The sequence below is a fragment of the Chelonoidis abingdonii genome, chromosome 5, assembly GCF_003597395.2.
Source record: "Chelonoidis abingdonii isolate Lonesome George chromosome 5, CheloAbing_2.0, whole genome shotgun sequence".
Taxonomy (NCBI): Eukaryota; Metazoa; Chordata; order Testudines; family Testudinidae; genus Chelonoidis; species Chelonoidis abingdonii.
In genome coordinates, this window is record NC_133773.1 from 92,951,396 (window position 1) to 92,970,109 (window position 18,714).

Sequence of the window (18,714 nt, forward strand, 5' to 3'; positions counted from 1 at the left end):
CTCTTCTCTGTTTGTGAGCAGGAGGTCGAGAGGCGCAAGGCCCCTCGTTGGTTCCCCCAGCATTTGTACCAGGAATTTGTCCTCAGCGATCTCCAAAAACTTCCTGGATTGCCTGTGCACTGCTGTATTTCTCTCCCAGCAGATATCAGGATAATTGAAATCCCCCATGAGAACCAGGGCCTGTGATCTACAGACTTCTGCAGTAGATATACCATGGACTGAATGTGCTTGATCTATCTTCTCAGCCCAAAAGGTCCTTTTGCAGTCAGGCCTGTGGTGCAATGGAAGGGAAACTTGCGCTGCTACTACTGAGACTGAACTTGTTCTGTGGATAAACAGATGCATGGCATGCTGACCCTGCAGTCTTTCTGTGACCCATTTCTTCTCCATACTGGATCAACCTTAGTGTGCTGTTGCAGCAGGAAATCATTAGCAACATATAATAGGGTGGTAGGCTCTAAGATTATGAATAAAGATGCTGGTTTCCTTGTAATTATCCTAATGTGAAGTGCTTCCGTCCTGCATAAAGAGGCAGAAAATTATAGCTGAGTTATACTGACAGATGCAAATCTTATCTCAAATCAGGATATAAGAGTTTGGAGTATATGAGACGGAGGGAAGTAGGGTTTGGGAGGAAAAGGAGTCCTGCAGGGAAATCCTAGAAACTTAACAAGATTGAGGAAAGTTTCACCTCTGATTTGTTCTGTTTGTTGTTGTTTGAGTTACCAATAAAGGCAAGGTGTAACAACGGGATATGTTTGGGGGGTGTGTATCTCTCTCTCTTTCTCTTTAATATATTCTGTTCAGAGCAAGATGGAAGCTATGCATTTAATGATGGAGTCAGTGGTAGGATAAAACACTTGGCAGAAGGAGGGAAAATGAGCAGCTTTGTGAAATGGATGCTTAATAGAAACAATGACAGCAAACCTGGGTTGCAGCGCCCACAGGCATGACAACTGCACTTCCGGGGTTGGCCCACATGCACCACTCACGATGCCAGGAAATCCAGTCTCTTTCTTAGCGAAACTGGAACCAGAAGATAACCCAGAAACATATCTGGTTACATGAAGAGGGTTCAGCCAGGTACCTCTGTCTTACACCTAACAAGCTAAGTGACTCATTAGCTCAGGCTTGTGACCCAGAAAATAGGGACATAGATGGATCTAATAATGGATCTTTACTTACAAAGTCTGCCTGCAAGAGTGCAGTTGATGTGGCAGAACAATGTGTTCACTCTGGCAGAGGCTGTGCAGTAAACAGAGACCATCTTGGAGGCTGATGCATCAGAGAGACCGCAGCCGCAATATAGAACTGAGAGGGCTTCATTGTTCAAATGACTGTCATGGAGAAGGTTTGAGCATTGGCTTGCTAAACCCAGGGTTGTGAGTACAATCCTTGAGGGGGCCACTTAGGGATCTGAGGCAAAATCAGTACTTGGTCCTGCTAGTCAAGGCAGGAGGCTGAACTCGATGACCTTTTGGGATCCCTTCCAGTTCTATGAGATAGGTATATCTCCATATATTAATAAAATGACTTAGGGCCTCCGAGAGAAACTGGAAAGGACAAGGATGCTCCTCCAAACTGAGATCCTTAATCCCAGATCTGGCTGGGGGAGAATTCAGGAATTGAGGAAGACAACCACAGGCTGTCCTCCCACAACTGCCTTGCAAATCCTGGTGTAAGTTGTGTGAAAGAAAGGTGATGGGTGGGGCATGTTGGGGGCTTGAGGGAGTGGAGCCACGATGTGTAGAGATTCTGAGCAGTGCTCCTTTCCATAGATGTCTGGTAACAGAGTATTATAGCTTAGGCAGCACTCCAAGATGAAGATGTACTGGGGTCCACGCTGACCCCCAGAGCAGCCCTGAATCTGGAAGGTGCACTTTAGGATCCCCTCTTTCCCCTAAGTTGTGAGTGTTGCACCTGTTAGAGGTTCAACACAGTATCTTGTCCCCAGACTCTAGAAGAAAACCACCAAGTCCCTCCTTTTCTGTTTCACTTGTGATCAACAGAGACACACATGAATATATATTCTGAGCATTGATGGGGCATGAATATGAGGAAGTGTAATCTTGCTGTAGTAATAGTTTTTAGCTTGTATATAATGTACCTGTGCAGCTAGGTGTGAGGGATGTTCTCCTAGTAGATGTGGACTGTGTCCAAACATTAGTGAGGGGCAGTTTGGTCAGAACTGAGCAGCACAATCCATTCAGGTCATCTTTGTCCTTCGGAACTTGTATACCCATTTCTCATTGTGTAATCCCCCTACAAAGGAGTAAAATAAATGGCCTTCAGAGTGGGCTATCCTGCTCTTTATCCTAGCTGGTTGTTTTGGGTGATCCCACTGGCCCCATTAGATGCTAAAATAGTTACCAATTTATGCTGTTAAAATTTGGAGGAAGCTTGGCAGGGAAAATTTGAGGGAAAGTGATAGAAGACGAGAGCATTGCAAGAGGGAGGTGGTCATAAGAAGGAAGCCACTAAGATGCAGAGGAAAAACTTAAGATAAATGTATCCTTTGCCAGAGAGAGCACCTCTCTTGTCAGTCGACAAAAAAAGCCAGTTCAACTACCAAGAAATAGCAGGAACAATAGGGGTTTGCTAACTCACCTGTTGGAAGGCAAGCTTGTTAGCTTGTTTTTTTAATATGACCTTTATTTCTAAAATATGTTCACTACTTTTTACATTTTGTCTTTGGAGGCGTATGTTTTTACTTACACAAACTTAGGAATTAAACCCTGCAGAGGACTTCAATTTTCAAGGCTCTCAATCCCCCAGAATTCTGGAGTACTAAATTTACCTTAAAACATGTTAAAAATGGGAGTATGGACTGGATTCTACTAGCTCTTCTGTGCTGGGGACTGGTTGTAGACTAAGTCTTGCTAGTTCAACTGCTCATCATAGTAGTAGTAATCAAGATGTGTTAGATTGTAAATTCTTTGGAGCACGGACTTTCTACTTGTGTATTTGTACAGCACCTAGCATAAAGGGGTCCCACAAAACTGGGTGACTGGGCAACAAAATGGCGATGAAATTCAATGTTGATAAATGCAAAGTAATGCACATTGGAAAACATAATCTCAACTATGCATGCTAAATGGTGGAGTCAAGTGACTGCACATGTCCGTTCCTCTGTAGGTGTGTGTGCAGTGGCATGAGGCACTAGAGGGTGCTTGCACTGCCCTGACTGGTACTGCTGAGGGAAAAATCTCCAGCCACTGTGCATAAGGTGCGCACACACACCTACAATGGAATGGTATGTGCTACGTATCTCGAAGAACAACAGTTATGGAAAGGTAAGTAATCATTTTTTACCACTCAAGAAAGAGATCGAGTCCCGTGGACAGTTCTCTGAAAACATCTATTCACTGTGCAGTGACAGTCAAAAAAACTAACAGAATGTTAGGAGCCATTACAAAAGGGATAGATAATAAAATAATGCCACTGTATAACTACATGGTACACCCCACCTTTTTACTACATGCAGTTCTGGTCTCAAAAAATATATATGAGAGTTGGGAAAAGTACAGAGAAAGGCAACAAAAATGATTAGGGGTATGGAACAGCTTCCATATTAGGAGAAATTAAAAAGAATGGGAGTGTTCGACTTAGAAAAGAGATGACTAAAGAGGTTATGAGAGAGGTCTTTAAAGTCAGAAATGGTGTGGAGAAAGTGAATAAGGAAGTATTTATCCCTTCACATAACTAGGGCCCTACCAAATTAATGGCCGTGAAAAATGCATCACGGACGGTGAAATCTGGTCTCTTGTATACTTTTACATTATTCTATACGGATTTAATGGAGACCAGCATTTCTCAAACTGAGGATCTGGCCCCCAAAGGGGGCTTTGGGAGGTGGTGTTGCAAGGTTATTGTATTGCCACCCTTCTGCACTGCCTTCAGAGCTGGGTGGCTGGAGAGCGGCGGCTGTTGTCAAGGCACTCAGCTCTGAAGGCCGTGCCCCACCAGGAGCAGCAAAGAAATAAGGGTGGCAATTCCATACTATGCCACCCTTACTTTTGCGCTGCCTTCAGAGCTGGGCAGCTGGAGAATGGTGGCTGCTGGCCAAGGGCCCAGCTCTGAAGGCAGCGCAAAAGTAAGGGTGGCAATACTGCAACTCCGCCACAACCCTCTTTTGGATCAGGACCCCTACAGTTACAACACCATGAAATTTCAGATTTAAATATCTGAAATCATGAAATTTCTGATTTTAAAAAAAATCCTATGACTGTGAAATTGACCAAAGTGGACCGTGAATTTGATAGGGCCCTATGTATAACATAAAAACCAGGGATCATCAAATGAAATTAATAGGCAGCAGGCTTAAAACAAAAGGAAGTACTTCTTCACACAATGCACAGTCAACCTGTGGAATTTATTGCAGGGGGAATTTATGAAGGCTAAAAGTTTAACTAGGTTTCAAAAAGAATTAGATAAGTTTATGGAGGATAGGTCCATCAATGGCCGTTAGCCAAGATGGTCAGGGACTCAAACCCATGCTCTGGGTGTCTCTAAACCTCTGACTGCCAGAATCTGGGACTGGACGACAGGAGATAGTTGCTCTGTTTTGTTGATTCTCCCTAAAGCATCTAGCACTGGCCACTGTTGAAAAGCAGGGTATTGGGCTAGATAGACAATTGGTCTGATCCAGTATGGCCATTCTTATGTTCTTATTGTGCGTCTCTCCATGAATGTTAAAATATTACGTTGGCACTTTCTGGAGATTACTGACACATTTCACTTGTCAAAAGTTAATGAAGGAAGGTGTATTTTCAATTGTCCATATGTACCTAAAGCTTACAATTGGAGATGCACTGATATTTGCATGAATCATTTGGAAAAATGATGCAGTATGCCAGTATGTAGATCTATAAACTAATGTGATTCATGTAAATTTCTAGTGACTTTGTTTTGGTATTTTATCTTGATCTGTTTTTTCATGGCTCCCCAGAGGTAAAACAGTAAGAATAGTGGAAGAAGCTTGGAAAACAGTGTTTTGGATTTCTCTGGCTTTATCTCTGTCAGATAAACACACTTGTATGGTTTTACTGGTTTTCATTGTCATATAAGACAGCTGATATTTATCAAAATATAGATTCATCACTATCTGCTTGTTCTGTCTACAACTATCTTAATGCATCTCTAGGTTTTTCAATATTCTCAATTGTATATTGTATTTTTCTTTAATGTCCTATAAAGCCCTAAATGTTTTTAGGTCTTACTGAGTCTCTGTTCTTTTGATTTCATGGTAGCTGCCATCAACAGTGACTTGAACTAACAGTCCTCTGACTTTTAAAAATAATGTAAAGCTGACAGGGCATTTTTAGTAGTGGGTCCTTGGCTCAGGAAATCGCTACTCCACTTTTGTGGTATCAAAGCCCAGTTTTGATAAACTGCAGGGCACTCTGCAAAGACCTTTTTTGGGAAGTAGAAGAGTGGGTGATGTTTTGGAGTAAATGGCTAAGGGACTGTCTTTTTATTTTGCAGCCTTTTTTTGTTAAATATTTTTGGCATGAAAGAACATCAATATGAATATGAAGTAAATTGCAAGATATCAATGATATATAACTTTTGTGTATTAAAGTTCATTTTTCTCATATTTCAAAAATAATGTTCTAAAGTTGATTCAAAATTCAACATAATAGAAAGTCTATAAGGAATGCTACTTATGTGAACATTAGATCATCATTTTATGTATTCTGAATAAAGTTTATATTTATGTTTCAATTTAGGTGCAAGATACGCCTTTTATGTAAGAGCAGTCATTTTTTGAAAATGTTATAGTGAATACTTTGAATGCCGACTTACTGATCTTTCTGAATTAATTGCATTTGTATGTTGGAATTATGCCTTTGAACACTTTTAACAGTAATCCATAAAGGATATATATGTCTACATACCATGGCAATATTTGAAATGTTTTAGATATAAACAAACTACAATATGTAATACATAAAAAAATAAACCAAACAAGTTTTGTTGACCCTAACATTAGCTTAAAAAAATAAAATCAATAAACATTTGAATAGTGATGTGGACTTAGTGGTTTATAGTCACTAATTATGGTGATGGCTATAATCCCAGCAAAGTGCAATTAACCAATCTGAAACTGACAGTACACAAAAGAAAAGGAGAGCAAATATACGGTAATACAGAGAAGCAGAGATTGTAAGAACATAAGACTAATAAATTACTCTGGAATGATTTATGTTTGAATGAAATAAGGCTGGCATGAAAGGAAATGACCTCTTTTGGCCCTAATGACAAGGAAGCAAAAAAGAATATAATGGTGAAAGCAGAAAAGAAAAAAACTTGACCCATTCTAGAGGCACTGTAGCTAGAGCTGTGAAAATAACCTGATTTTTTTTTTTTTTTTGGTTTATTATCAGTTCTGAAAGATTGGGCAGGAAGGGTAAAATTAGTTTGACCTGAACTGAAAATGACAGGACTTAGCATTTTTGGCAAATTGAAAAAATTGAACAATTTTTCTGGTTGAATTAAATGTTTTGTTTTGGGGACACTTTTAACTTTATTTTCTTTACAGAAAAAAAAAAAGACTAGATTGACAAAACCTGTGGTGCTGGTACAGCTCCTGTTCCCCTCCTTTATGTTGGCACTCACCTGGGATGTGTGGCACCCTTGGGAGCAGGGACTTGAACTCAAATTTCCCCCCTCCAAGATGGGTGCCCAACTATAGGATATTAATTGGTAGGTCTCGTTTAATCTCTGCTGTGGAAATTGTTTCACTTTGTATGAAATTGTTAAATAGTCATTGGCGCAGGGACTGGAACCCTGCCAGTTCAGTGTCCTAGCCACCAGGCTATAGAGTCATTCAGTCTCACTCTGGCCCAGTGACTGGTTCACCAGAGGGAAGTTGTGGCCTAACAGACCAGAGTTGCGAAGGATTAAAACGTTTCATGTTGCTTAGGGAGACGAAGATGATAAATGGCTTTTTTTTGTCCTCATCTTTGCATGTACATCGCAAATCTTTCCCACCAGTGCACCTTCCATGGGACAGCACAACTGTCTTGGTAGGCAGCAGGCTCCCTTCCATGCCAGCCACATCCCATGGTCCCATATGCATCCCTGCTTCTTTTCCTTAATTCCACACAACCCATCTCACTCCTACCAGAGCACTAGGCTGTAGCCCCTGAGACATTTGGATTGGTGGAGCAGGGATGTGAAGTGGAGAGGAGAGCACAGTTTTATAAGGAGTGCATGGAGAAGTGGTGCTTGAGCTGAACAGGGAACCTGTGGTGGAATAAGCAGAGCGGAGGGGGCTGTACTTTGACGAATGGGGGAATCTTCTGTATTCTACTTTTTTCATCCCAAGCAAGCCCAATGTACCCTATGCCCTTACCAATCCAGCTCTTAGGTATTCACATATATCTTGATGGTAAATGAGGGTTGTGGTTGATGGTGACACTCATTGGCAGAAGTGTGTTGAGGAACGGGGTTGTGGGAGATTATGGGAGCAGTCAGCTCTGTGCAAGGCCAGTAAGAGAAGTGGAACTTGGGGGGGTCCGGCATAGGAAAGATTTTAGAAAATCTGTAAGATTTCCCCAAACACACGCTTGCTTAGCTTACAGTTAAGGTTGCTCAAGTGCACAGCCTCTCAACACAAACAATAAAACCAAAGGAAATCACAAGTATATAATCCAACTGCACGCTTCAGTTGCGCGTTCAACTTACCTACCATGCCACCTATGTTACCCCACAACTATACAGACCTCCCTAGGTTTAAATGAATGACACTGCGTTTATATACTACAATGCTAAACACTAACAGTTAACTCTCTACAATGATATTTTCACAAGATTACAAAATTGAGTCTCTTTTCATAACTCTTAACTGCATTACTTCCTCGCAAATTTCCTGCACAAATATCATCCCTCAGTTGTTTTACTTCTCTCACTTTATTACAACCATATCATAGTTCAGATATAACAACCATGTGTTTAACTGTTCCCACAATCTCAACCTAAACACATTTCTCTAACTAATATGGTAAGAATTGAGGTAAGCATTTGGTTGTAAGAGGGACGTCTATGTGGTGTTGTTTTTTTGTAATCTGGGATGGTGAGGTATGTTGAAAAGTAGGGGTGAAATGTATTTAGCTTGTGACTTCCTTGGCTTTCATTGTGTTGGTAGGATGTGTACCTGAGCCACTTTAACTGGAAGTTAACACATATTTGTATCAAAGTAGCAGCCGTATTAGTCTGTATCTGCGAAAAGAACAAGAGTACTTATGGCACCTTAGACTCAAATTTATTTGAGCATAAGCTTTCGTGGGCTACAGCCCACTTCATCGGATGCATGTAGTGGAAAATACAATAGGAAGATATATATATATATACACACACACAGAACATGAAACAATGGGTGTTACCATATACACTATAAAGGGAGTGATCAGTTAAGGTGAGCTATTATCAGCAGGAGAGAAAAAGAACTGTTTGTAGCAGTAATGAAAATGGCCCATTTCCAGCAATTGACAAGGAGATGTAACCATACAATAAAAACACTAACCCAGGAACCTATCCTTGCAACAAAGCCTGTTGCCAACTCTGTCCACATATCTATTCCGGGGATACCATCATAGGACCTAATCACATCAGCCACCCCATCAGGGTCTCATTCACCTGCACGTGTACCAATGTGATATATGCGATTATGTGCCAGCAATGCGTCTCTGCCATGTACATTGGCCAAACCAGATAGTCTCTATGTAAAAGAATGAATGGATACAAATCAGATGTCAAGAATTACAGCATTCAAAAACCAGTTGGAGAACACTTCAGTCTCCCTGGTCACTCGATTACAGACCTAAAAGTCGCAATATTACAACAAAAAAACTTCAAAAACAGACTCCAAGGAGAGACTGCTGAATTGGAATTATTTGGAAATTGGACGCCATCAAATTAGGCTTGAATTAAAGACTGGGAGTGGATGGGCCATTACACAAAGTAAAACTATTTCCCCATGTTTATTCCACTCCCCCCTCCCCAGTTCCTTACGTCTCCTTGTCAATTGCTGAAAATGGGCCATTTTCATTACCACTACCAACAGTTCTTTTTTCTCTCCTTCTGATAAAAGCTCACCTTAACTGATCACTTTCCTTATAGTGTGTATGGTAACTCACCCATTGTTTCATGTTGTGTGTGTATATCTGTATATATCTTCGTGCTGTATTTTCCACTCCATGCATCCGATGAAGTGGGCTGTAGCCCATGAAAACGTATGCTGAAATAAATTTGTTAGTCCCTAAGGTGCCACAAGTACTCCTGTTCTTTTACGTATTTGTATGGAGATAAACAAGAAGTTGTGTGTAAAATTTCCTTTTTAGGACGAAAGGAGCATAGGTCAGGGTACAGATAAGATAAGGAGCCTTTCTGTCTAGGTATTTAGTACAACTCCTGTCCAGATGCATAGCCACAAAGGCCATAGTGTTGCAGAGTCCCAACTAAGAAGTCAAGCACCCTCACAAGTCTTTGCAGGATCAGGGCAAAAACCATTATCATTTGATTGTGTAAAGGCTTATGTAAAAAAAAAAAATGATGGTCTTGGTGCAATTCTTTTTGGACATGTTAGCACCCTTGTCGGCAATTTCAGGAAAGAAGCCAAAGATCAAATGGACATGAAAAATGAACCTCCCTATCAACCCCAGAGGAATGTGAACAAAATTAATGGGTAGGGTGAGAAAGCTGCATTACTACTGGCCTTGTCCCTGTTCTGTTTGTTGAATAAAGGGCTTCATTCTCCAGGACTGTCACTGTTACCATTTATGAACAATAAATACACTCCTCTAAATATTTACAAAAATATAATATGACTAATCCTTCGGAATCCATGCCACACCTTAAAGTATAGGGAGGTACTCAAATAACATGATGGGTGCCAGGTTATTATAATTTAATATTTGCATTGCAGTAACACCTAGAGGCCTCCATCAGGAATTGGGTCCCCATTCAGCTAGATGCTGTAAACATGTGTGGAGAAGGGAGTAGGTTAACTTGAAATTGAATGATATGAGAGGTTATAGGATAAGTGCTAAGCAAAATTGTAGGATGGGGTATGTTGTGTTCTTTTCGGTCTTTGTTCCACAGAGGCTTGGACTCGTGGATGGAAGCGCCGCCCAGACTGATCATTTGGAACTTTGAGGGGTTTGAATTTGAAGGATCATTGTTTGGCTCCTGAGGAGAGGGGGATCTAGATTGTGATCAGCAAGGGAAGCACTGCAGAGGTTTTACAAGATTATGCTTTCCCTGGTAGAGTAAGAAGTAGAAGGGTTACTGAATGCAACTGTTATATATATTATGTTTACTCTGGTTAAATAAGTTTAGTGGTTTTTCAAACCCAGTAGTTGGAGGCATAGTCAGTCAGTGGGTTTTGAAGAGATCTTCAGTAACATAGAGTTATGAATAGCAGCCAGAATCACTGCCAAGAGGAAGATTAGAGGGGTAAAAGGGCTATTCTAATGATCCAGAAACACCAATGTTGAATAAGGTACGTGCCCAAGAAGAAGCAGGTTGTCACCTCATATAACAAAGATTTTACAGTCTATGTAATTTTGATAGATAACACTTCATGATCATGGGAGACTTTAACTTCCCAGATATAGACTGGAGGACAAGTGCTAGTAATAGTAATTGGACTCAGATTTTCCTAGATGCAGTAGCTGATGGATTTCTTCACCAAGTAGTTGCTGAACCAACAAGAGGGGATGCCATTTTTTATTTGGTTTTGGTGAGTAGTGAGGACCTCATAGAAGAAATGGTTGTAGGGGACAACCTTGGTTTGAGCAATCATGAGCTAATTCAGTTTAAACTAAATGGAAGGATAAACAAAAATAGAACTGTGACTAGGGTTTTTTATTTCAAAAGGGCTAACAAAAAAGTTAAGGAAATTAGTTAGGGAAGTGCATTGGACTGAAGAACTTGGGGATCTAAAGGTGGAGGAGGCCTGGAATTACTTCAAGTCAAAGTTGCAGAAACTATCAGAAGCCTGCATCCCAAGAAAGGGGAAAAAATCATAGGTAGGAGTTGTAGACCAAGCTGGATGAGCAAGCATCTCAGAGAGGGAAATTAAGAGAAAAGCAGAAAATCATACAAGGAGTGGAAGATGGAGTTGATCACCAAGAAGCTACCTCATTGAGGCAGAACGGTGGTGATATAAGTGAGAAAGGACTAAACTCCATGTAAGAGTTGGACCTGCAACAGGAATTAAAACATAAATAAAAGGTTCATTTAGCTGCCGATATCTAAAACAAATACATTTGCTCTCAGTCTTTAATGAGGCTAATGGAGATTTAAATGTAATCATAGGATGACAATGGGAAGAGGATATGGAGTAGATATAACCACATCCAGTTCAAAGCCAGAACTGAACAGTTTAATGAGAATAATGGTTTATCAAACTGTCTTGTTTGGTTTTTGGCCCCAGCATAACTTCATCCAAGAATATTAAAAGGAACTAGCACATGAAATTGCAAGCCCATTAGAAGAATTTAAGAACCTTGTATAACTCAGGGATTGTAACCATATGACTCGAGAATTGCTAACATAATTTCTTATCTTATAAGAAAGTAGGAAAAAGGATTCCAGGCAACTACAGCCTTTAGTTTTGACATTTCAGGAAAATTTTTGAAGAGAAATTATAAGTGACATTGACGGTCATGGTAATTGCGGACAAAAAATCCAACATGTTTACACAAAAGTAGAGATCATGCCAAACCAACCTGATATCCTTTGAGATAGTAACAATTTGTTAGACAAGGGAAACACGTGATTCTAAATTACCGTGATAGTAGTAACTGCATTTGATACGTCCACATGGGATATTATAGCTAAATGAGAGGAAGATGGAGAATCAATATGAAAATTGAAAAGTGGATACAGAACTGGGTAAAGAGAGATATACAACAAGGTTGTGCTGAAAGATGAACTGTCAGGCTGGAAGCGAGAGGTTGATTAGTGATGTTCCCCCAAGGATCGGTTATTGGCGAATCAGTTATTAAATCTTTTTATACTGACACTTGGCACAAAAAGTGGGAATTTGCCTAATAAAGTTTGCGATTTGACCGAAGCTTGGGCGTATGCCAGACAAGAGCAGGACCGGAATACATCATACTAGGAAATCTGATGACCTTGTAAAACTAGAGTACTAAGTAATAGGATGAATTTAATATTGAAAAAAAGTGGCCCCAAAGGTTCATCGCAATAGGGGATTAACTAAACAATATTTGTTACAACTGGGGATCATCATTAGAAGTAACAAGTAGTGACGAAGGACCTTGAGTATTGTGTTTTCAGAGCATGACTTACCGCATATCTTGATATGCTGTGAAAAAGCTAACTGTCGCTCTTGGGATGCATCAGGCGAGGTATTTCCAGTAGAGATAAGAAGGTGTTAGTACTGTTATACAAGGCACTGGTGAGACCTCATCTGGAATGCTGTGTGTAGTTCTGGTCTCCCATGTTTAAGAAGGATGAATTCAAACTGGAACAGGTACAGAGAAGGGCTACTAGGATGATCCATGGAATGAAAGGAGACTCAAAGAGCTTGGGTTGTTTAGCTTAACCAAAAGAAGACTGAGGGGAGATATGATTGCCCCCTATAAATATATCAGAGGAGGGAGAGGAATTATTTCAGCTCAGTTCCAGTGTAGACATAAGAACAAATGGATATAAACTGACCATCAGGAAGTTTAGATTTGAAATTAGACGAAGGTTTCTAACCATCAAAGGAGTGAAGTTCTGGAACAACCTTCCAAGGGGAGTAGTGGGGGCAAAAGAGATATCTGGCTTTAAGACTAAGCTTGATGAATTTATGGCGGGGATAGTATAATGGGATCAACTAATGCCCGAAATTGGGCTGTCTTTGACTGACTATTAATGGTAAATATGCCCAATGCTAGATAGGGTCGGATCTGAGTTACCACAGAATTCTTTCCTGGGTGTCTGGCTGGTGAGTCTTGCCCACATGCTCAGGGTTTAGCTGATTGCCATATTTGGGGTCGAGAAGGAATTTTCCTCCGGGACAGATTGACAGAGCTCCTGGGTGGGTTTCGCCTTCCTCTGCAGCTTGGGACATGGATCATTTGCTCTAAGATTCTCTGCACCTTGAAGTCTTTAAACCACGATTTGAGGACTTCAGTGGCTCAGACGCAGGTTTGATATAGGAGTGGGTGGGTGAGAATCTGGCCTGCATTGTGCACGAGGTCAGACTAGATGATCATAATGGTCCCTTCTGACCTTAAAGTCTATGAATCATTGGTGGCTGATAATGACACAGTCATATTGCACCTGAAAAACCACACAAATTACATAACTAAAGAAATGCAACATCACTTTTTAGCTAAAGGACTCAACTTTGCTCCCTTTGCAGACAATGGTCAAACTCCCATTGACTTAAATGGGAGCAGTATCAGGCTGAAAGTATTTATTTTGGCTTTAGATTTCCTGGTGGTTGGCCAAATAATTTTTCAGAGGAGGCCATCAAACATGCACATTTTAGAAGCTGAGTCAACAACTCTAACTGCATGTAAGAATTTAAGATGCTATGGTTTCATTTTACTGAAATGTCTCCTTAAATTCTACATCCAACCAGTTATTTGAAGATGAATTTATGTTATGCCATTTTTTTAATGGAGGGTAAAGATCTGATTTGTCACATCATCTGTCTGTCCTTTAACAATTTTTTAAAAAAAATTAAAAACAACTTGAATTGGTAGTTTAGTTTTGTTGCAATATTGATTTTAATTTTATTTTAAAGGTGGACAGGATGAAATCTTCTTAATAACTAAAGCCTTCTTCCACTTAATTTATGCTTTTGTTGCTACTAACAAATAATTTGCAGTATGGGTTTTCTGTACACCATTGATAGAATCTATGTGCTTGTCATCCCAGTATGCTGGAAATGTTACACTCAAATCAAGGGTTTCTTTCTGGTTTTGTATGTCCTCACCTGCTCCTCACTGTAAATCATTGAGATGTCAAGTGTAGTGATTAATTAAGCTGCACGTGCAAGTGCTTTTTTTCACCTGTCAAGTAGGAAAGAAGACTTGCTATAGACAATTGTGTGATGCTGTTTAATTCACTTCTTTTTCCCCAAGCTGTGGAGTTTGCAGTACTGTTTTACATTTAAATTTTCATTCACATTTTTATAGCTGTAATTCAGTGTTGGTTTACAAATTTTAAATCTCCCAAGGCATAGTTACAGGGAGATATAAAATATTATAGTAGCAGTTTTACATCAGTGAGCGAAGACCAATTGTGTAATATAGTGTTATCAAATGTTATATAGTCAAAAGTGTACTAGTTAGAGTAGTTCTAATTGGATACAATATATTACCATTTTTAAATATATTGATTAAACCTATGCCACTAGCCTAACAGGTTTAATTTGTGTTGATATTTTTACTGTAATGAAGGATCTTTTAATATTTTATGGCAAGTACTTTTAGTCCATTCTGTGTGCAAGATTTTAATACTGTATGCTCAGTTTCTTGTGTGTACGTATTGTATGCCTTGTATAGTACATTATCTATATGTATGTGTGTGAATGCGCACATGTGTATGTGTACAATTTTACTGGAATTTGGAAAGCTTGAATGTTTGTTCCACTCTTTTTCAGGCAAGTGGTAAAATTAAATTGTATTGTGATCTTAATCTATTATTAAAAGGTCCGGGAAAGGAAGATTACAAGGTAGGTTCAGGTTTTGAATCAGTTTTGCCATTGGTTTAGCAGCGGGTGGGCAGGCAGATGCCTGCTCAGAGTAGAACCTATTGCCATTTTTCACCATTGATAGAGTAGCCTTTCAGAGTCAATGAGCTCTGTCAATGTGAGCTTGTCAAGGCTACAACTTCATAGACCTGAGAGGCGGTTTGAGAGGTCAGCCCTTTTCAGGTTTGCTGTGATGCAAATGAACTTTAATGCTTAAACAACTATTGGAATTTTTATGTCTGCTCCTTGTTCTTTTTTCTTCACAAAGTCATTGACGAGACATTCAGTGCTTTTTAAATTGGAAGTTGCATTGTGCTAAAGACCTAGTACAGATTTACGGAGGGCTGAAAGCAGTTAGATCATGTTCTTTTCATGGTGCGATTAGAATCAAATCGATTTCCCTACAGCCTTCAGTATTCAGATGGCAATTTTAACAAAGCTTGGGGGCTAGACAAGGGACAAAACGACTGAACTGAATGTTAATTACACTCTGCAGCCTTATTTTCTTTTGATTTGGAGCTGACTGGCAACTAAATTAACAAAAGTGTGACCATAACTGCTGCCCTATTTTCATTTAAAAGGAGTGCAGACTCTAAAAGGCTATCTTTACAAAGAAACAAGTTAGGTCTGCTGATCATAGTTAAAGGACACTGTCTTAAAAAATAGTAGTAGTTATAATAATAATTAATAATAAAAATAAACCGTGAATTCCAAAAACTGATGAAATAAATTTAGTCACTGAGAAAGCCACCTCTTCTCGTAATGTCTGTTTTTAAAATATAATGTAGTGGAAACACAGCCCAATAATGATTATTCATAGATTATAATTAATTTATTTTTAATCATATGATCGTAGCTCAGGCTTAAACGTGTTTGATGTTGAAAGGTTGTATGGTAACTAGAGAGCAAGTAGCTGACTTTAAATAAATATTAACATTTTGCATTTGAAATGCCAAGCCAATCATTTGAAAACAGTTGTTTATTTTTTATTTTATTCAGCTCATACTTGCTTGACACAGATTTCTAGTTTGTGATTGTTAGTGTTTGTTTATACTACCTCTGTTATTTTGCAATAATAACAGCAAGATGCTTCCCCCTTCATCCCCACTGCTTTGTAAGGAAGCTGCAGCTGCACTAACTTGCAGTTGATCCTTGTCAGTACTGCGTCCTTTTGCACCTGCAGCTCTGTTGGTCTCATCTTAACACCTGGCATCATGAATTATCCTCTTTTATTCGTACTTGCTAGCAAATCCCATTAAGGGCTGAGCAATATACATTGCGGCAGTCAAAAGACAATAAATGTGAGAGTACATTTCTAAAATGTAAGTATAACTAAATTATTATACTCAGATACTCAAAATATCTCTAGGTGTGAAGCTGTACTTCAAAACAGCTGTTTTTCATTACATTTTGCATATATGAAGATTGATTGAGGAGTTATTAGAATTGCGTGGATGCAAAATTTCAGTTGTAAAGATTTATGTAAGTTTAGATTTCAAAATATCAGAATTCTTTGCATGAAATGTCAAATGTAAAAGCACATATATCCACATTTTGAGAGTCTGAAATACTGGTATTGCACTGCATTTTTGTGTAAATCATAGATTTTTTTTTAACCACTTAGCATTTGTACTTTCTGTATTTGGATTTCCCTGGCTTTCTGTATTTGGATTTTCCTGGCTAGTTTTCAGAGTTAAAGATGTAAAAGATTTTCTTTAAGGTATTGGTAGAAGAATATTAGATATTTATACTTGACCTCTTGCATTACAAAATAAAGTTTACAGATGTTCAAATAGTGATGTTTTGAAAGCAGTATATTCACATTCTTAGTGAACCTTTAAAATTGCCTGAAAATTGCTGTTGAATACTCTTAGGAGACATTTTTAATTCCAAGCAATTAAACCATATGTATGAACTGTTGTGCTCAAAAGTTGTAATACTTTTTTCACATTGTCCCATAGTTAGTTTTTTACTTTTTAAAAAGGGTCATTTCTGCTCTAGTTACTGTTTAATACTACAGAAGATTTGATAGTATTGTAGACCACCCTGTACTCAGTCACTGTCCTATACCTCTCCCCTTTTCACACAAAAGCAGCTGCAAAACAAAGTTTTTCTAAAACCAGTCAAGAGTAAAATTCTTTCTCATTTGTCTTCCAGACACGAAGATCGATTGAGAAGTTATTAGAATGGGAAAACAATAGGTTATACCACAAGGTGAGTGCCGCAGGGAGCAGCTTCGTACTGTTGGAGTCTGAATTGCACAGTATGGAAACAGATGCTTTTGTTGAACGAAAAATATGAAAGGTGGACAAATGGGCTAGTCTGTGTGCTGCAATAAAATACAGCTCATTTTTCTTCTTTTTCTTTCCTCCTTGTCTAGCTGTGCTTGCATTGGAGACTGAGCAAAAGGAAATGTGAAACGAATAACATGATGGAATATGTAAGTTAAAGGGCTGTTTTGTGAGTTTCTCTATTAAATGATCATTTATTTTGCTTCTGATCTTATTCTTTTCATGATTATTAATCAGTAAAGGTGTCAGGAGCTTAATCGCCTGAGTGCAAGGATTTTCTACGGTTCACAGATGCATGGTTTCATGTGCAGGACTGATTTATAAAGTTATGAATGACTTGAAAACAAAGCTTCACTGTGTTCTGAAAAATAATAAATTAATTGCCAAGATAAAATAGCTTGAACGTGTGTTGATGGAGTGTGAAATTTTAGATGCTATATAAAGAATAACCACAACTTTGGTTACGCAGCAAGTCAGATATGGCTGTTTTATATAATGCTAATCAAGTCTAAAAGTATGGAAGAAGACCTTTCAGCTAAGCTGTTGGAGCTTAAGAAAACTTTAGCCTTTTTAGATATTAACTGCCCCATAGCTCAACTGTCTTGAAAGTATCTTTAATAGGGTCACTAAAATATTTTTAAAGTCAGTCTTAGAAGTAAGCTACAAAAGACACTTCGGTTTGGTTTTTATTCCCTAAAAAGTTCTCAAGTTATAGAAATATATACGCTGAAAAGTTGCATGCCTTCTACAGTCAGTCAGTATGGGATTTCAGTTTGCTCACCTAGCTGCTTTCTTGCTCTTTTATTTGTTTTCTGTTTTATTACTGTTTTCAAAAGCTTTTGAGTGCAGTCAAGGGAGAATGAGTGTGGTGAGATGAGTCTGTTAAATTGATTAAATCATTGAAATATGTAGGATTTCCTTAACTGGAGAAGCGAGTGGGCCAGGAAGGGGTTAACTATTGAAAATAAAGACTAACCTTGGAGAAATACTTAGGATAGCACTTCTTAAATATGCATAGTCTTTTGTTATGTAATATTTTGTCTATTCTTTGAAACAATAAAGCCATCATAGACAGCATATAAAAAGATTGGTTAAAATAGTGTTTAAATAATTAGAAATTATCTCAAAATCATCTTTTCACTGCTAGCATTCCCCTTTCTTTCATTTTCACACTAAATCCTATTTCTAGCCTGAAACATAAAAGATTTTTAATGTCTCTTTTCACAGAATAGTTCTATTCACTAAACTGAATAAGTAGATTTTTGTATCATTATCTATTATATAAAACATGTTAATTTATGATGAGATACATGATATTTCACTATAAAAAGAAAATTTCAGTAAGCTGTTTTGAGCTTGACCTATATGACGATGTCCTGCTTTTTCATCACGGAATGCTTCTGGTTTTCTACAGAAGTAGTTAGCATTGTCACCTCAAATCCTTTACAGACTGAACTGAAACTAAGCAAAAGAGGCTACAGGTATTTTTTATTAATTTTGGAGGGTGGCTTATTAGAGTTTAAACAAATGTTCACCTTTTATTAGGTGAACTTGTGTGAAATTATAATAACTTTTTATATAGTGGACATTCTGTTAACTAAAGATTTTAAATCAATTGGTCTACTGACAGGAGTAAAGTTAAGCTTGTGCATAAGTGTTTGCAGGATCAAGATCTAAGAGTGAGAAATATTTTTAAAAGCG

The 18,714-nt window shown here is 38.5% G+C and overlaps 1 protein-coding gene across 1 annotated transcript in view; it reads left to right on the top strand.

Moving 5' to 3' along the window:
• Positions 1-18,714, top strand: part of CHIC2 (cysteine rich hydrophobic domain 2) — a 52,897-nt gene that overhangs the window by 25,385 nt on the left and 8,798 nt on the right. Inside the window, exons 4-5 of the mRNA XM_032774235.2 lie at positions 16,880-16,936; positions 17,103-17,162. Of these exons, the coding sequence (XP_032630126.2) occupies positions 16,880-16,936; positions 17,103-17,162 (117 nt within the window). The remainder of the gene's footprint in view (positions 1-16,879; positions 16,937-17,102; positions 17,163-18,714) is intronic.